Source organism: Andrographis paniculata, unplaced genomic scaffold (assembly GCF_009805555.1).
Source record: "Andrographis paniculata isolate CXL003 unplaced genomic scaffold, ASM980555v1 Contig83END, whole genome shotgun sequence".
Classification (NCBI taxonomy): Eukaryota; Viridiplantae; Streptophyta; class Magnoliopsida; order Lamiales; family Acanthaceae; genus Andrographis; species Andrographis paniculata.
Window position 1 is genome coordinate 1,944,827 of NW_026137621.1, and position 17,597 is coordinate 1,962,423.

The 17,597-nt window shown below is 34.0% G+C and overlaps 1 protein-coding gene across 1 annotated transcript; it reads right to left on the reverse strand.

The window, feature by feature from the left end:
* Nucleotides 1–1,336: 1,336 nt before the first annotated feature.
* LOC127241644 (uncharacterized) lies at nucleotides 1,337–10,095 on the reverse strand. The gene is made up of 12 exons (XM_051260787.1): nucleotides 9,991–10,095; nucleotides 8,181–9,887; nucleotides 7,777–8,104; nucleotides 7,440–7,701; nucleotides 7,140–7,356; nucleotides 6,976–7,044; nucleotides 6,695–6,879; nucleotides 6,137–6,619; nucleotides 4,860–6,045; nucleotides 4,427–4,780; nucleotides 4,108–4,345; nucleotides 1,337–4,038 (listed from the first exon to the last, which is right to left on the reverse strand). The coding sequence occupies exons 1-12, from the start codon at nucleotides 10,093–10,095 to the stop codon at nucleotides 1,337–1,339; spliced, it is 7,836 nt and encodes a 2,611-aa protein (XP_051116744.1).
* Between the last annotated feature and the right edge of the window lie 7,502 nt (nucleotides 10,096–17,597).

Genomic DNA, 17,597 nt, shown 5'->3' on the forward strand with positions numbered 1-17,597 from the left:
ATTGTGTATAGTAAAAAATATGTAATAAATATACATACGTTAGTTATAATATATATTATTATATAAAACTACTTTATATAATTATTTATCAATAATTAAGTTAATAGTAAAATTATTATTTGATTTTAAAATAATAATAATAATAATAATAATAAGAAATTCGAAAAGGTTTCCTATTGATTATGGTTAATATTACAATGTAGAATTTGAAGAGACTTTTTTGTATGCATGCTTATGTAGAATTCGAATAGGCCTGTTTGATATGCTCATATCTATTTCACTATGTATCATATATATATATATACATACACACAATTTGAAGAGGAAAAATATTGACATTGTTATGTGCAATTTATTATCAAAATTAATAAATAAAAGAAATATTATTTTTTCAAATCTCCCTATATAATTTTCTTTGAGTGTGAGCAGTGATAATATAAAAATAATAGTGATGCAATTACATTTAAATATAATCATTATATGTAAATATTTATATTTTTTGTATTTATAATAAAAATTAAAAAATTATTCTAAATTAAAAAATTTTAAAAATATAATTTTGTAAAAGTAATGTAATACTTTTTTCATTCACTTCTTTTTTTAAAATAAAAAAATAAAAAAATTTATTTTACCATTGTATCATTATTTTTACATCATGACTTTTATTTCTTTTACATTAAAAAATAAAGATAAAACTTTGAATTTCTTTTTTTAAAAAATAGAATTTTAATATCTCAAAGAATCACTATTTTATTTTTTATTTCAATTTCATTTTAATTTTTCATTCAAAAAGACATTATTTATTTTTCTTATTTTTTATTATTATTATTTTTTTCATGACGTGAGAACTTGCCGCTGCTACCCAAAAATAAGCACCAGTTAAACGAGGACATTATTTATTTTTCAAATACAAAGTTGGGGCATAGACAACTTTCGTAGTTTAGTTTCATAGCAACAATGAAAATGAAGAATAAATGTAAAATTGTTTATTTCTTTATGAAATGTTTGAAAGTTATGTGAATAATTTAATGATTCAAAACTTTGATTATAGATTTATTAGATATTTTGGACTACTCTTATAATAAATAGGATTTTAGGAAATACATATGATTTTTCTCAATATTTGAAATGTATTATATTTTATATAATATTGAAAATATAATTATTTTAATAAATTAATTTTACAAGGATCAAAATAGATAAATTAATTATAAAAAAAAGTTCGTATAATAAGTCCGTGCGTACAACTACTAGTGTATATATATATATATATATGCGGATTTAATACAAACGAACCAACAAAATTTGAGTTTGGATATTGTTGGAGTGACAAGCATCATCCATTCCCAGCCCCAGCTACCAAATTATCTTCCTCTTCCTCTTCCTCTTCCTCTTCCTCTTCAACCTCAACAGCAGCAGTTCTACACTTGTTCTCTTCATCTTCATCTCCATCGTGCTCGTCGATGTATTCGCCATTAAAAGCAGCAGCAGCAGCAGCATCTGAATTATCAGCAGCCTTCAAAGTGGTTATACTCTCGACACCTTCATCTTCGCCTGCAACAAAACCACCATCACTGCTGCTGATGCATTCACCATTAGCAGCTGCAGGAGCATCTGGATTATCATCAGCTTCCGATTTCGATTCGAGAATGCTGCTGCTGCAGCTCAACCTGTCACAGACAAAAAGCCTTCTTACAGCCTCATCACGCGTCTTAAATGACTCTAGTTCGATTGCAATGGCATCCTTCGGACACGACGATTTCGGGCAATTCCCAGTCACCGAAACTACCACAAGAGGATCCCCGACAGACTTGAACGCTGCCGCAACAACATCCACCTTCGACTCCTCGTCCCATAACCTCCGATTACAAAGCATATCACAAAAATGATTCGGCAGCTGCGATCTGATGTACGGAAGCCTTAGCAACTTAGTTACCACGCCTATGTCAAACCTCGAGTTCAGACATAGCAGAAGAAGAATCAAGAACAACCTCAGAAACAGCACTGGAAAATAGTACTTGCAGTCGACTGCCGACTTCTCAATCCATTTCGCAGTAGTCTTAGGATCATTCAGACATTCCAGAACACAGTCATAGACGAAATTCAGAGCATTTCCAACATCGATCAGCTCCTCCGGAACCAACATGGCGGCCGGATCCACATCAGAATTCAGACACAATAGGTATTCGCAAAATGAAGACTTTGAAGCGAAGAAGAAGCTCGAACCGTAAGGAACCAAAATCAAAAGCCTTTCGACGAGATAGAAGAAACACTTGGGAGATATATAATCCTTCGCCGTCCAATTCACGTTGTAAGCTTCCTCTAATGCTCTGTAAAGCTCGTAACTCACTACTTCTCGATGCCCACATCGCAAATACTCAGCAAGATTTTCGAAGAAAGGCTTCCAACATGTAGAACTCTTACCAAGCCTTTCGGCAATCAGACAACGAATGTCGTGTGAAGGCATGCCCGATCCGAGTAGGATCATCGTCACTCGTCCGAGCTGCCCGTATGTGATCTCGTCACCCAAATTGCTAATATTAATATCGATAACGTGCTCAAGTAGATTCTTCGAAAGTTGAGTTCCCCTAGTATAAACCATGTTTTCGGACAACGACTGCCGTGGATCCAAAGGGAAAGCATTTTCGAAGTAGTTCATCGAGAGTTCGACGTAACCCTGCAGCTTCCCCGCTTCAGCTTTCTTCGCAGCATACGATTTCTTTTCGACGAAGAATTTCGCAATGTCGAAAATATAAATCAAGCATATGTTCAAACAGTCTTTCGACAAGCCCTTCGACGCAGGAAGCCTGTAAAATGATTTCAGAATTTCCAGCACGCGTAATCCCACAGAAAGAAATTCCTGCTGCCAATGCTTCCGAGCTGCGGATGCAAAATGGCGAGCATTGAGTATCATTAGCTTTCCGCTGCGCACCAAAGAGCTCCCGTCGACATTCTTCAACCATGCGGCGTCGCAGTTCAAAACAATGCATTTTAAACTCTTATCATCCAGCAACCTCACTCCGAAATAGTTGAAGCAAAATCGAACAATGCCTGCACATTCAATGAAATCCATACTCCCGAGAGAGTTTAAGCACTCCAAGATCTCCAAACTCTTCGCCTTCCATAAATTCCAGACGTAAAATAGCGTAGCAATCGAGAGATGACTCCGCAAAATCCTTTCCTCAAACAAATCTGGAGTAACATCAACTTCGACCTCGCTTTTCAGGTTCGCAGGAAGTACTTCCATGTGAGCATCCAGAAGCTTCCGGATGGCGATTATTTCGCCTACATCAGTCCCATTTTGCTTCGAAGTAACGTAGCATCGCATCAATTCAGGAAGGCTTATCATCCCATGGGACAAAACTCGCGCCTCAGAGCAGACCGAAGAATGATATGCCTCGGAAACTCTCTGCGCAATCGATTTTGCTTTAGCTAAAAGGAGTTCCGTCTTCGGGAACGACTTGAGTGGCCATTCCTTACCATCTCCGGGCAGCCATAGAGAATTCGTGAGCACATAACATAGAGCAAGCCCGGCAGCATTTTCGAACTGTTCTGCCTTTTCAAGTAGATCAATCTCGCGCGTAGTGTCCCCAATACGCTTGGCAATAACAGCAGCCTCGTCGAAGTTTCCCAATCCTTCCTCCAAAACTATAAGAACGTCGAGCCGTTTCAAAGACTCTAAGAAGTTGCGTTTGGACTCCATCGTCGGAAAAGCTTCAATGAACTTCATCAGCATTTTGTTGTCCTTTCTTCGGTGAAAGATCATGGCACATTTTTTTACGAAATCATCTGCAATTTCGTTGATCTCGTTGGTTCTTGCCATGATCAAACTATTCCTTGACACTTCCTGTTTCCACGACTTGATGAACTGCAAGCTCAAGTCAAACATACTTCCTTTAAAGCAGGCAGTTAAGCACTCCTTGAAAAACTTCCCCTTGGCGAAAGCTTCAGCTGCAGTTCTGTAATTTCGAGCTAAACAAAAACATTCACCGGCTTTCCTTAACTCGGACAAGCTACCCATCTGCAGATATATATTTCCTGGAATCCAAAACCGATTTCAGCAAAGGACTATTGGCAAATGCAAAAAGTACAACAAAAATAATTTACCAGCTCTTTCATATTGTTCCAAGTCATAAAAGCATTCTGCGGCAGAATCAGCTCTACCAATGGAATCGAATATCTCGGCAGCTTCTAGAAGCATCATGCTTGCCTTGGAAGGATTTGTACCTCTAAAAGAGAAGGCTGAAGCTCTAAGACCAGAAGCTTTGGCCAGTTTCGCCCACATTACTTCGCCAGCTTTTTCGAAGCAAATAGACGCCACCTCGAAGTTATTTTCCATAAATAGCTGCAAACAATACGGTGATCTTCAATGTGATTAATGAAAAAACAAAAGATTCGAATACCATGAAACAGTCTTCAACCGTACCTTCATTCCTTGTGACTTCCACTCCTCGGCGCTGCTCACCTTTTGCATAGCTTGCGCTAGCGATGGATCGAGCTTCTTCACCTGCACAAGGCACAATTTCTTCCAGTAATCGAGCAATGGCTTCGACACTTCCTCAGTGTTCTCACAGATCCACAGCCTCTGCCGAGTTCGGGTAATTGCAACATAAAGTTGCTTCAACTCAGAGCACAACAAATTGTGCCTGGATTGGCTAAAGCTCGGAAAGGACTTGGGAGAGTCATCATCAAGAAGCTCTCTTTCTTTCAAAAATTCATATACAACTTTCCACTGGTTCCTCAAAGGCGAAGAACTAAAAAAGTTGTACAACAAAACATCCTGCAAAATACACAAAAAGGTGTCGAGCATATGATGAAGACATGCAGAAGAAACAAATTTATACACATTGTCAGCTGACCTGAAACTCGAGGCCTTTACTCTCAAGTATCGTGAGAACAAGAGCTTGATTGCCAACATACTTCGAGATTTCCATTTTTTCAGAATCATCTCTTACGAGTATGACCAGATCTGCGCCAAATCCAACCCATTGTTCACCGGCACTAGCACTATTCTGAAAAATTGGTATAATCGAGTTCTCATCGCAGCCAGGTTCCAGAAAAATAGGGGGCTCGCCATATATGAGACTCGTCTCCGGAGCCAAAACATCGATGGATTGTGGGAAGAAATGGGAAATGAGATCAGTCACACTTTGTGCTAATCTAAGTACTCCAATGTGAGTCCGGAAATTTTGTGATAGGCTAAAGATATCAGATATCACCCCTTTCACATTTCTTTCCGAAGATTTTGAGCTGTTCGACTTCATGTAAAACTCATTGTAGAATAAAGATCTAATGTCTTCAAACCGAAAGTCTACCCCTCGAGCAATAGTCTGCGCTGTGTCGCCAGAGAAAACAAAACCTTCGTCGACATTGCTGCATATATACCTGAAAAGGCATATTTGTCTCATGGTGAGGTCCTGCACCTCATCAATGTAGACAAAGTCCATTTTGTCGCCGGGAAGATCCCCTGACTCTTCGAGCCGGCGAAGAACATCCAACACAAAGTCCGCCATATCAAATTCGCCGCGAGTCTTTTTCATTTTCTCATAGCTCTCATAGATGTCATATATCATATCCCTTTGGTCTACACTTAATGTCGACACTCGGCTGTCAGACAAAGAAAGGTAAGCATCTCTGCTTCTCTTGCTGTCGCAGTTTTCACCTTCCGGAAGACCTCCTTTGATATGAGACATGATTTCAGTGAACACTCTCGAAGGATCAAGGCTCTTTGTGAGACTAGAATTGAAACGAGGCCAGTAGGACGACCGGAAGTGGTCGAAGGTGACCTCATTATTCCTTAGGAACGCATCCAGCGCAACTGATCTTCCACCATCCTTTTGAAGGGAACGACGGAGGTCGCGAAACCTCTGAAAATACGAATTCCCGATGGTTCCATCGAGCATCATCAGAAACTTGTGAAATGTTATTACCAGCGGGTACTTGTCTGTACTGATGCCAACAAAAGTGTCCGGAATATCTTTAAACCCGATCATGTCATCAAAGTCTTCTATGTCGTCATCTCCAGAGAAGCCTCCACTTGCAAAGCTGTATGAATAGCTAAGCTTAAGACATAAGATTGAAATACTAACAATCTGCAATAAGAGAAGCAATGCTGCTTCAGATCCGTGTAACATACCTTTTAAGTCGAGATACATGCTTTCTTACAGCATAGCAGAGCTTGGGACTCACAGTCACGAAAAGCTGGCGCAAAACATTGTCCCTCGATCCACCTGATGTTTGAAAATCTTGAGAGACAATGCAGTACTGCTGTAGCTTCTTGAAAATCTTCATAGTTAATATAGTTGTTTTTCCTGTGCCAGATCTTCCCAATATGAAGCTGCTCCGACAAAATTCTATGATTTCGCGCTCCTCATCGGTGACATCGAACGGGAGATCAACTTCTTGATCCTTGGAATCAGAGAGTAAATGATTGACAATGGCAGGAGACAAGGAATAAAATTTCATCAAAAGCAAGCTTTCATTAACTTTCGAATTCTCAACACAACTTGGGCAGTCAGCAGCAGAAGCACTTTTGCTGTCGTTGGAGTTAGCATCACTTGCATTCTTGTAACGGATTATATCCTTAGCTTTCCACCAAGTCTTAGGCACTTCCAAAGTACTGAAAAAAGAAAACCAGTGATCAAAGTTAAGGTCATTAGATCACTTAATTCAGACTATGATCGAAATTTCTTACCCCTCGATTAGTTTCTCATTGCAGTGGCTTATAAAATCGTCCGTTAACATGGCTAATATTCCTTCAAGGAGTGGCAAAACTTTTGGCACCCCGGCCTCAGGACATATGTCCCAAACTTTCAGAACTTGCTTGTAGTAAGATTCTTTTGTAAGATCAATGGTGCACAAAATGTAGTGCTTCGCTACCTTGAATCGTTTGACAATATGCAAAGATTTTTTTAAAGTCCAGTCGACATTTATTTTCGGCCGCCAACCACTTGCAAGTTTAATTAATAAATTCACAGCCAGCTTTTTAACATATGAAGGTTTCAACTTCTGAAATGACTTGCGGAAGTTGTCGCTGAATATAACCTGAAGATATGAGAACATGGGAGTGAAAAAAATGACTTGAAGATTTAAGCTCAAATTTGAAAAAAAAAAGAAACAAAAAAACATAAGTGTGTTACCTTCCATCTACACTTCTGAACTAGTATACTGTCCGAAGTTAGAAATTCATCGAGCTGATCCAAATCTTTCTTGACATCTACGATAGTCTTTCCAATATCTTCATCTTCATCGGCAATGAAGAAGCAGTCACGAAGCTTGGCATTATTTATCAAAGCTTCCCATACTGAACCTGGTTTGCACAATGTTCTTTCGTTTCCTAAAATCCAGAGACAGTGCCTACAAAGTGCAAAACAAGAATCACAATACTCATTCAACAGAAGACATGGAATAAGAATGATGTACTGAAATCGCATGCTTACCGTGCTCTGGTCAGTGCAACGTTTGCTCGTTGAGGACTAGACAAGAAACCAATAGATTCAACGTTATTCGACCTCACAGTTGATATAATTATGATATCTTCCTCTCCGCCTTGAAATCCATCAATGGACTTCACCTTAACCGCAAAGCCATCAAAATTGTCATACTTCTTTCCAATTCTATCTCGAATAGCTGCAACTTGAGAATTGTAGGGAGACACTAAACCAATGCTAAGTTTCTCTGTAGGAAACTTTGACTGCCATGCTGTTCAACACATACGGAAACGTGTAAGTTCATAGATAAGAGATTAACTTTTTTTCGCAGTAAATATATATCTACCTTTAAAGAGTTTCTTCACAATAATCACTGCTACGGCTACCTCAACCATATTTCTTCTACTGCTCCTGACATCGTCGAATTCCTCTTTCCCTCCACGAACGTCCAAGAAGGAATAGGAACCGAACATCCTACCTTCAAGGTAGTGTCTCTCATAGCTTTCACGTCGCACGACAGGTGCATCTAATATGAGGTTGCTGTAGAAAGTCGAATTGGGGAACCTACTAATTAATGGATGCATTCTGTATTGCATATTAAGTAAATATTTCTTATGACCCAATGAGCTTAATCTTTCAAAAAGACTTCTCTCAAAGCCAGCTTCTTTAGCCAACTGCAAGTAAAAAAAGAAATCCATGTAATGCTGTAAAAAGATTATAGAAAAAAAGCATATATAACATAATGATTACCTCGCTGCTGACCATCGCAGTTAGTTGGCATTCGTCGCCCACAAGAACACAATGTGTCACCTCAGGGATCTGAAGGGCGATGATCGATTCAGCCTCCTTCACTTGCGCAGCCTCATCGATGACCAACAATTTAAATTTCTCCTTATCAACTGAATGCAGCTTGTAGGAGGATGAAACCGTGCAAAATATTAATTGAGCTTTTCTTATACAGGAACCTTTATTAGAAATTCCATTGTCGACAAGTTTGGTGAGGGAAGAGTGAAGATACTTCAAAATAGAAATGCACTGGCTTCTGATACATATCAACGATGATGTGTTTACTGACTCCTCCGAACCACTTGTCTGAAAGATCATCTTCAACTTCTCGGATGTCATGCTACGATCGTCGAACAACAAAGCTTCGATGGACTCAAGAAGAGACATTAGCTGAACAATGAGCTCAACATTGCTCTCAGATATGCAACTTCTTGGCAGATGAGTAACTAATGTTATCAGCGAACTTCGTAGATTTGGGGCCACCTTTTCGACTCCTTCCCTGGCGAATTCTAGAAATGATTTGATAGCAGGTTCCTGGCCATCATCATGTAGACCCTCCTTCACTTTGATGAGCTCATTTTCTACATAGACTTCGTGTTGAGCCACAGCATTGTTAAGAAAATCAAGCATGGCCGAAACCGATCCCCTCCAGCCAGTTGCAGCAAGGGAACAATTGAAGAGAGCTTTAACACGGTTATCCAAGAAGATCTCCTCAATGTCTGATCCAATTTTCAGATTATCCTTATTTCCCATGAGAAGAATGTCCCCTAAAGGACAAATCACGTCATCCTCGACAGAGTTCCTCACCAATGCCACAAGCCGCGAGGCCAGTTCAGTAATCGCCACATTCGTCGGTGCACAAACTAATGTCCTAACGCCCATTTTCAATAGCCCAAACAACAACATACTTAGTGTAGCAGTTTTTCCAGTTCCTGGAGGCCCCCAGATGAGCTCCACAGATGGCTTGTGGTCACATTCGATTTTGCACAGAGTCGCGAAAATCGCCTCCCTCTGTGATTCATTCAGCTTCGACATTAAAACAGAGCCAAGAATCTCTCCCATTTCGCCCTCTGATTTGGGATGACAGAATTCACAGACTTCATCATCCAAGGCATTCCTGTCCAACACTTTTGAGATGATCTTCATATTCCGATGCATCCTAAGTGCATTCCAGATTCTTTTATTGGAGGTCACATTCATTAAGTGAATGACATAAAATGACCTGTTTTTTACAAACTCGACGTCCATGGCGACAGCTGTTTCCATTTTGAATGCAACGGGTGATGAAATGGCATCGTCACCTTCTTCATCGTCATCACCTTGTTTGTCAGAAACTTGTATTACAGATGCCAATGTATAAGTCCAACCAGTACGCCGCATATCAGATGCATTTTCTGGTTTCCTGTCCGAAACTAGGAGAATGTCGCCCGGCAAGGTTCGGTATGGTTTTCCATCACTATCTTTGCCAATGTTCGTCCAATGATCTACGTTCACTTCGTAAAATTTATCCTTCTTCTTCCACTCATGAAGCCGAGTTACATTCGCATATGGTGCTCTGTAGGCATCCTCGAAGGCAGAAGCCAGTTCGAAGTGAGTTTCTTCCAGCAATGGGAAGAAAAATGAAGATAGATATTTTTCGGCACTTGGGAACACATCCGGAATTGTCTCCACCTAATGTAAGAAATGACACACGCATCATAAGTGTAATGTAATGTAATTACATGTGGAAAATTGTAAGAATATAATTGTGAGAGGTAAGGAAGGAAGGACGGACCTGATGCCTGTAGAGATTGTGATTAAAGATGCCGTCTTGACGGGACCATGAAAGCACCATATCGATGAAGCCATGATCATCTCTCCCATTATTATGCATTTCCATTTTAGTAATTTGTAGGAGCAATATCAAATCCAACTGCAACTTTTCATGCAAGAATATAATAGTAGCTGATAAGCCAGCCAACCTAGCTTCTCCTCCCCGATGGATGGGCGGGCTTGAGATTCAGTAGAAGAAGAAGAAGTTAGGAAGGAAGGACGATACAGTTACTCTACTCAGCGATGATGAGTAAGCTACAAAAAGCTGTAAAATAATTAATTACATGACGGGACAACCGATACGATGATGAGACAGAGAGAAGCCGAGGAGACGAGACTTTGCGTGGATAAATGGTACTAAGATCCTAAGAGTAGCTTAATTAGCTATTGTGATTGTCTCGTTGAGTTCAGTTGTGATCATCTCACTCATCATTATATATATATATATGTAATTATAATTTTTTACGCCGATCATATTTGAACATCGTTTTGTTTAGGGTGTGTTCGTTTGATGGATTATATGGAATTTCTACTATTTTCATACAATTTTTTTTCAAAAAATATTAAATTAAATATTTATTTTTTATTTTTTATATTATACTAAAAATCAATTTTATATTAAAAACATCACATCAATTCTTATTTATATCACATCATACAACCATTCAAATTCAAACTTTTTACTATTCAAGTCTCTGTCCAAAATCCAAACCCTCGAACAAACACACCCTTAATGTTCTTTTATAATCTTAATATTGCAATAATTATTCGTCAATTTCACTAATGTGCAGAGATTCATCTCTCTTTTCCCCTCGAATTTGATTTCAATATTTAGAAGTTTAAATATTTATTTTGTTACTATTTTGATTGTCTGAGTGTATCCTTATAGGAAGAGCCGTTTGGATTGACTTTTGGTATAAAGTTTTAGCTTCTGTTTTTAGAAAAAAAATATTTTTTTATCTGTTTGCATTACCTTCTATTCAAAAGAAGAAGCAATTTTGAGATTAATACTTATTGTTTTTTCAGAAGAACTTTGAAGATAACCTCTTAAATAAGCAGAATAATTTTTCAATTAAAATTACTGTTTTATATTTAATAATAATAATAATAAATACAATAATATAATATATTACTACTATAATATAAAAATAATTAATTTATATTTATAATATAAAATTTATATATATTATGTTTTAATAAAAATTAAATTAATATTTTTAATTTATATATATATTTTAATTAAAATTTAAAATTATAATTAAGATACCAAATTTAAATAAGAGTATATGAAATTTTTAATTATATTAAAATTATTAATATAATTTATAAAATTTTAAAATATAAATTATTTAATATTGGATTGTAAATTTTATTTTTAATTTATATATTATCCTTAAATTTAAAATTTATATAACTTAATTTTAAAAATATATTTTTATATTATTATTTAAAATCTTTAAATATAATTAATAAAATTTAAAAATAAATTATAAAAATTCTATAGAAAAATACTATTATATTAATATTGTATTTTTTTGAGTAATTTTAACAGTTTAAAAACAATTTCAATTATGTTACATCCAAATAGGTTTTTTATAAAAGCTACTTTTATACATAATTATCATCCAAACACTGCTTTTACTTTTGGCTTATATTTATTTTTTAAGCCAATTCAAATGGGCTTGAGACCATCTCACACTCACCCTATAAAATATTATCTTTACCCTTGGGAAATGAAAGGGTGAGAGAGGAAATACCTTTGAAGTGATTTTTTTTTATTATTTATTTTATTTTAAATTAAAAATTAATTAAAATTTACTTTAAAAATTATGATTTCATTTTCTTCTTGTAATTTTATTTTATTATTATTAAAATAAATTATTTTTATATATTTATATTTTAATTTTATAATTAATATTAATTTTATTGTATTTATTATATTTAATTAAATAATACTCCTTTCATTAATGGCGCTGAATTGGCTTATATGACATCGGTTGGAGAATCCAACGCCAATTTTTGGCGTTGCTAAAGTACAACACTAATTATTTATTTATTTTTTTAATTTTTTAATTTTTAAAATTATAAATTTGATTTTTAAATTTAATTTTTATTTTTTAAAATTTTTTAAAATTTTATTTTAAATTATAAAAACAAAAAGTTTTTTAAAATAATAGGAAAATTGAAAAATTGAAAATTTGAATAATAATTGTGAAAAATAGAGTTATGATTGGAGTAAAATTGTACTGTAGCAACTGAATATTTGGAATTAAAACTAGATAAATGGAATTGATAAGTTGAAGATAGCCTTAGCACACTTAGGTCTGGCACGAAGTTTAAGAAAAAAAATTATTGAAAAAAATAATAAGTATTTGGGGATATTTTTGAAAATTTAATTAAAAATTAAAATAAATAAAAAGAGATAATGTAATAAAGTTAGTGGTATTTGTTATAAATAAGTGTTGAATGGAGGATAATAATTAAATGTTGATTTGTTAATTTTGTCAAAATTAATAATGTGATAAATTTAAAGGACGGACTAAAAAGGAAAATGAGAATAAAATTGGGCGGACGGAGGGAGTATTATATAGTATTTTTATTTTTATTTTTATTTACATATATATTATTTAATAATATTAATATTTTATTTTATTTTATTTTATTTAAAAAATATTTATTATTTTGTATCAAATAATAAGAAAAATTATAAAATTTATTTATTGATATAATATTTAAAATATTTTTATAAATTAAATATATACAAATAATAAAAGTATTAATTTTATTTATAAATTTAAAAAATAATATTCCCTCCGTCCACCGTCTATCTATCTGTTTACTTTTTGCACGTAAATTTTAGTATATTACTATTATATTGATATATGGTACAATTAATATACATAAATACTATTATACCCTTTAACGTTTATGGTATTAAGTGGTGTTATTTGATGACATTTGTGTAATATTATATAAATGGTAGGGTAATTTTATATTTTAGTGAAATGTACATTTACTTGAATAAATGAAATGGATACATTTGCGATGAACAGACTAAAATGGCAAAATGGATAGATTGACGGTGGACGAAAGGAGTATATAACATAAAATATTCATTAATCAGTCAAAATATAGAGGGTGTGATTAGAGATGAATGACTTAGAAGGTCTGCAAAAATGAAGAAATGTATTATAAATCCTGCGACTTATGAATTGGAGATGGTGTAAGCATTTAAGTTTTTTTATTATTATTATGATAAATTATATAACACACATAAAAATGCACAAAATAATATGTGTCTTTGTGATTTCACGAAACACTCTTCTTGTCAATTTTATACAAATAAAAAATACAAAATATTTTAAATAATTTTTTTAATAAAATAAAAAAAATAAATAATGAATTAATCTTTCATTTTATAATTATCTGATTTTTATAAAAAATTATAAAAATAAATGATTGATCAATTATTATTTATTAAAAATACAAAGAGTGTTATATAATTTACTCTTATTATTATTATTATTATTATTATTATTAATTGGCCTAAATTTTCTTCTTTTGCATGTTGTTAGTTTAAAGATTTCCATTTGATAAAATGGCATAAGAATAGTAGTGTTTAAAATGGTCGTATCAGTATGTATAGAAGATTTATTTTGTAGTTCAATTAGTGGCATAACATCAATGTTATTTTCCTAGATTTGTTTCATTTTTTCTATATTTTATGTTTATGTTAATCTTGGTTGAAATATTTTTATTTACAATTGTGTAGAAGTAGTGTTTAACAAAGACAATTCATCCACATTAAAAATATATTATGATAGGATGATGAGACATACTCTTAATAAAGGAGAATATTTAGGCGGTGAACATGATTGTTCTAATTTTGTGGATATTAATAATAGTTTTAAGTTTTAAATAAAAGATGATAAGAATTTTGATAAGCAATACTTATAAAATGTATAGTGAATAAAAAATATAATAAATAAACATATGAAAAGAAGCATAGATTTAATTAATATGACCAGCCTAATGTAATATAAGTGGAATGGGATCATAACCCTCTCTCTCGTCCTGCCCCACTTTGTATGTATAAGGGCATCTCCAACCTAGCGCCATTAATGGAGAATATTTGAAGAATAATAGTGAAAATAGAGTTATGATTGGAGTAAAATTACTGTAGCAACTGCATATTTAGAGTTAAAACTGCGTAAATGAAGTTGATAAATTGAAGATGGCCTAACTGCATAAGTGGGAGGGGTGCTGGTGATCCCTTCCCATAATGAGGAGAAATAAGATAGAAGTATGAGCTTAAGTACATGGGGATTATGGTTTAAACGAAGAAATGAAATTAAATGATAAAAGGTTTGACGACAGTGATAGTAAAATGGAGTTGGAGAGTAGTATTGAAATAAAGAGTGGAATGAAAGAAAAAATTCATAGGAGATGATGGTTATGCAATTATAGAAGCTATGTTGAATACATTGCAAAATAAAGAGGGCGAGACAAATGAGTGGAGTAGTGATATGATTTTCAAAGCAATATGGTAGTAATAGAGTAAAAAATTATTAATTTTTTTTTTATTCATTCATAAAATATACATATTTTATTTTGAGTTGTTCAATTATAAAGTAATAATTTTAAATATATTTTTTTTTAAAAAAAATATTTTTACTTTACCGTCGTATCATTATTTTTATATTGAAAAATAAGAATAAATTATCTTTACATTATTTTTAACTGTCTATTACAATTAAAATATTACTCCCTCCGTCCCACATAATTTGTCAATATTTTTTATTTTCGTCCGTCCCACGTAATTTGTCCTTTCCTTTTTTGGAAAATTAATTATACACTTTAATCATATTTTAAAATTTAAAATTTAAATTTGTTTTATCTTAATTAAAATATTTAGTTATCTTAATTTTAATCTATAATTATTTTTACAAAATAATAATTATTTTTACTAATACATTTCTTAATTACTTACTAATTATATTTTACCTAAATTTCCGTGTCTACAGTAATACACTCATATTATATAGGACGGAGGGAATATCATTTTAAAATGACGTGTCAAAAGTAAATATGCTTTCAAATTGGACAGATGTAATACTAATTTTTTTAATACAAAAAATAAATTTACTATTCAAAGCCACTATTTTATAAAAAGAATGAGTGTTAAACTTCCAAAGATTAACAAGATGAGATCAAGAGCAACAAAAAAAAAACAAGGTGTGAGAGGTTTGTATTTGTGGCAAATGTGCAAGATGATGAGATTGATATATATTAATTCTGATTGACGAAATTAACGAGGAAATTGATAGTAGTTAATTTTGGTTGATGAATATTATGGGAGAAATAAATGACGGTTACCAAAATAATCATGGAATTTAAAAATTTGAATTATTGTAATCTTATAATTTAGGTTGCAATTAGTGGTAGATATTGAATTATCATTTTATTTCTCTTTTTGCATTGTACTCTATTTTAAACAATGTTCCAGAAATTAAAAAATAATTATTGGACAAAATTTTGTTTTAACATTTTGGTATAAGAGCCTCGTTCATGCCCAAGTACATCCGGCTAGAAAATATGTCGATCGTGGCTCCAGGAAAAGAAAGCGGTGGAGAGCTGTTTCAATGTCCGATTTTAACAACGTCGAACTACACTACGTAGGTGGTAAGGATGGAGGCCATTACGGATCCCAGGGATTGTGGAAATCCGTCGAACAAGCATCCAAAGTGGTTGTTGATGTGAAAATGAAAAAATCTGCCGAGGCCTTTCTCTTTCAAGCATTGCCGGAGGACGTTCTGCTGCAAGTGGCCAAGAAGAAAACGTCAAAGAAAGTGTGGGAATCCCTAAAGGTACGATATCTCGAGGTTGATCGTGTGTAAAAAGCAAGGCTTCATGTACTTAAAAGTGAGTTTGAGGCTCTTTGAATGAAGGATGGGTGGATTTCAAAGAAATCTTTGCACCCGTGGCACGGGTGGAAACAATTCGAATGCTGTTAGCATTAGCAGCTAAGGAAGGATGACAAGTTCATCATCTTGATGTAAAATAGGCGTATTTAAATGGCGAGTTGCAGGAAGAGGTTTATGCCTCCCAACCAGAGGGTTTTATCGCTGCAGATAATGAGCACAAGGTTTATTAATTAAAGAAGGAGCTCTAGGTTTAAGGCAAGCACCGAGGTCATGGAATATTCGCCTCAATAAATCACTTAAGGATTTGGGATTCGTTCGTTGTCCATAAGAACATGTAGTCTACAAAATTCAAAAAGGAGAAGCTATGGTGATTGTTAGGGTCTACGTCGATGACTTGATAGTTACTGGGACAAGTGAAGAGCTGATTGAATCTTTCAAACAGAGGATGTGCAAAGTGTTTGAAATGAGTTATTTGGGAAAATTTTCTTACTACCTTAGAATAGAAGTCCATCAAGACAAGTCGGGAATCAAACTTAGCCAAGGAAGTTATGCAAAGAAGGTACTTCATTTAGCTGGAATGAGTGATTGTAATCCTTCGAAGTGGCCACTGGAACCGAAGATCAATTTGACTAAATATGATGGTGGTGTTCCCGTCGATGCCACATACTACCGACTTCTCATTGGAAGTTTGCGTTACTTAATTCACACTAGACCCGACATTGCATATTCAGTGGAGTGGTTAGCAGATACTTGCAATCCCCGAAAGCAAGTCACTTACAAGCAGTGAAACAAATTTTACGATACATAAAGGGTACAATGAATTATGGCTTATTCTATCGAAGGGAAGGTAATGGAAAGCTAATTGGATATAGCGATAGCAGTTTTGGCATGAATTTAGATTATAGAAACTGGACAACAGGGACTGATTTTTATTTCGCAGGAAAGCCAAGTACATGGTTCTCCGAAAAACAACATACAATGACGCTATCCTCATGTGAATCTCAGTTTATGGCAGCAACGTCGGCGGCATGTCAAACAATATGGTTAAGAAATCTGCTCAAAGACTTGACTGGATGGGAAGGTCCAAATGTAAAGTTGCTCGTGGAGAACAAATCAACAATATCCTTCATGAAGAACCATGTTTTCTATGGTAGAAGCAAACATATCGACACAAAGTTTCACTTCATACGTGAATGTGTCGAGAATGATATCAATGTTGAGCATGTGAGTGGTGATTAACAAAAGGTGGACATCTTGACAAAACCGTTACTAAGAGTGAAGTTCATTTAAATGAAAGAACTGATGGGTGTTGAAAACATGGAAGGTACAATTCAGAATTACGTGGGAGATTGATAGACATTAATTCTAATTGACGAAATTAAAGAGGAAATTGATAGGAGTTAGTTTTGGTTGATGAATATTATGAGAGAAATAAATGGCGGTTACCAAAATAATCATGGAATTTAAAATTTAAAATTATTCTAATTCCATAATTTACATTGCAATTAGCGGTAGACATTGAATTATGATTTTATTTCTTTTTTGCATTGTACTTTATTTTAAAGCATGTTCCATAAATAAGAAAATAATTCTTGAGCAAAATTTTGTTTTAACAGAGAAATGGTAATTACGTAGCATAAATAAA

Excerpts from the sequence above, each read along its gene's own strand:
- LOC127241644 (XM_051260787.1), bottom strand. The coding sequence starts at position 10,095 with ATGGAAATGCATAATAATGGGAGAGATGATCATGGCTTCATCGATATG. Across the intron at positions 7,357-7,439 it reads GTTGCACTGACCAGAGCACG|GCACTGTCTCTGGATTTTAG; the intron begins GTAAGCATGCGA and ends TGCACTTTGTAG. Across the intron at positions 6,046-6,136 it reads CATGTATCTCGACTTAAAAG|CTTTGCAAGTGGAGGCTTCT; the intron begins GTATGTTACACG and ends CTATTCATACAG.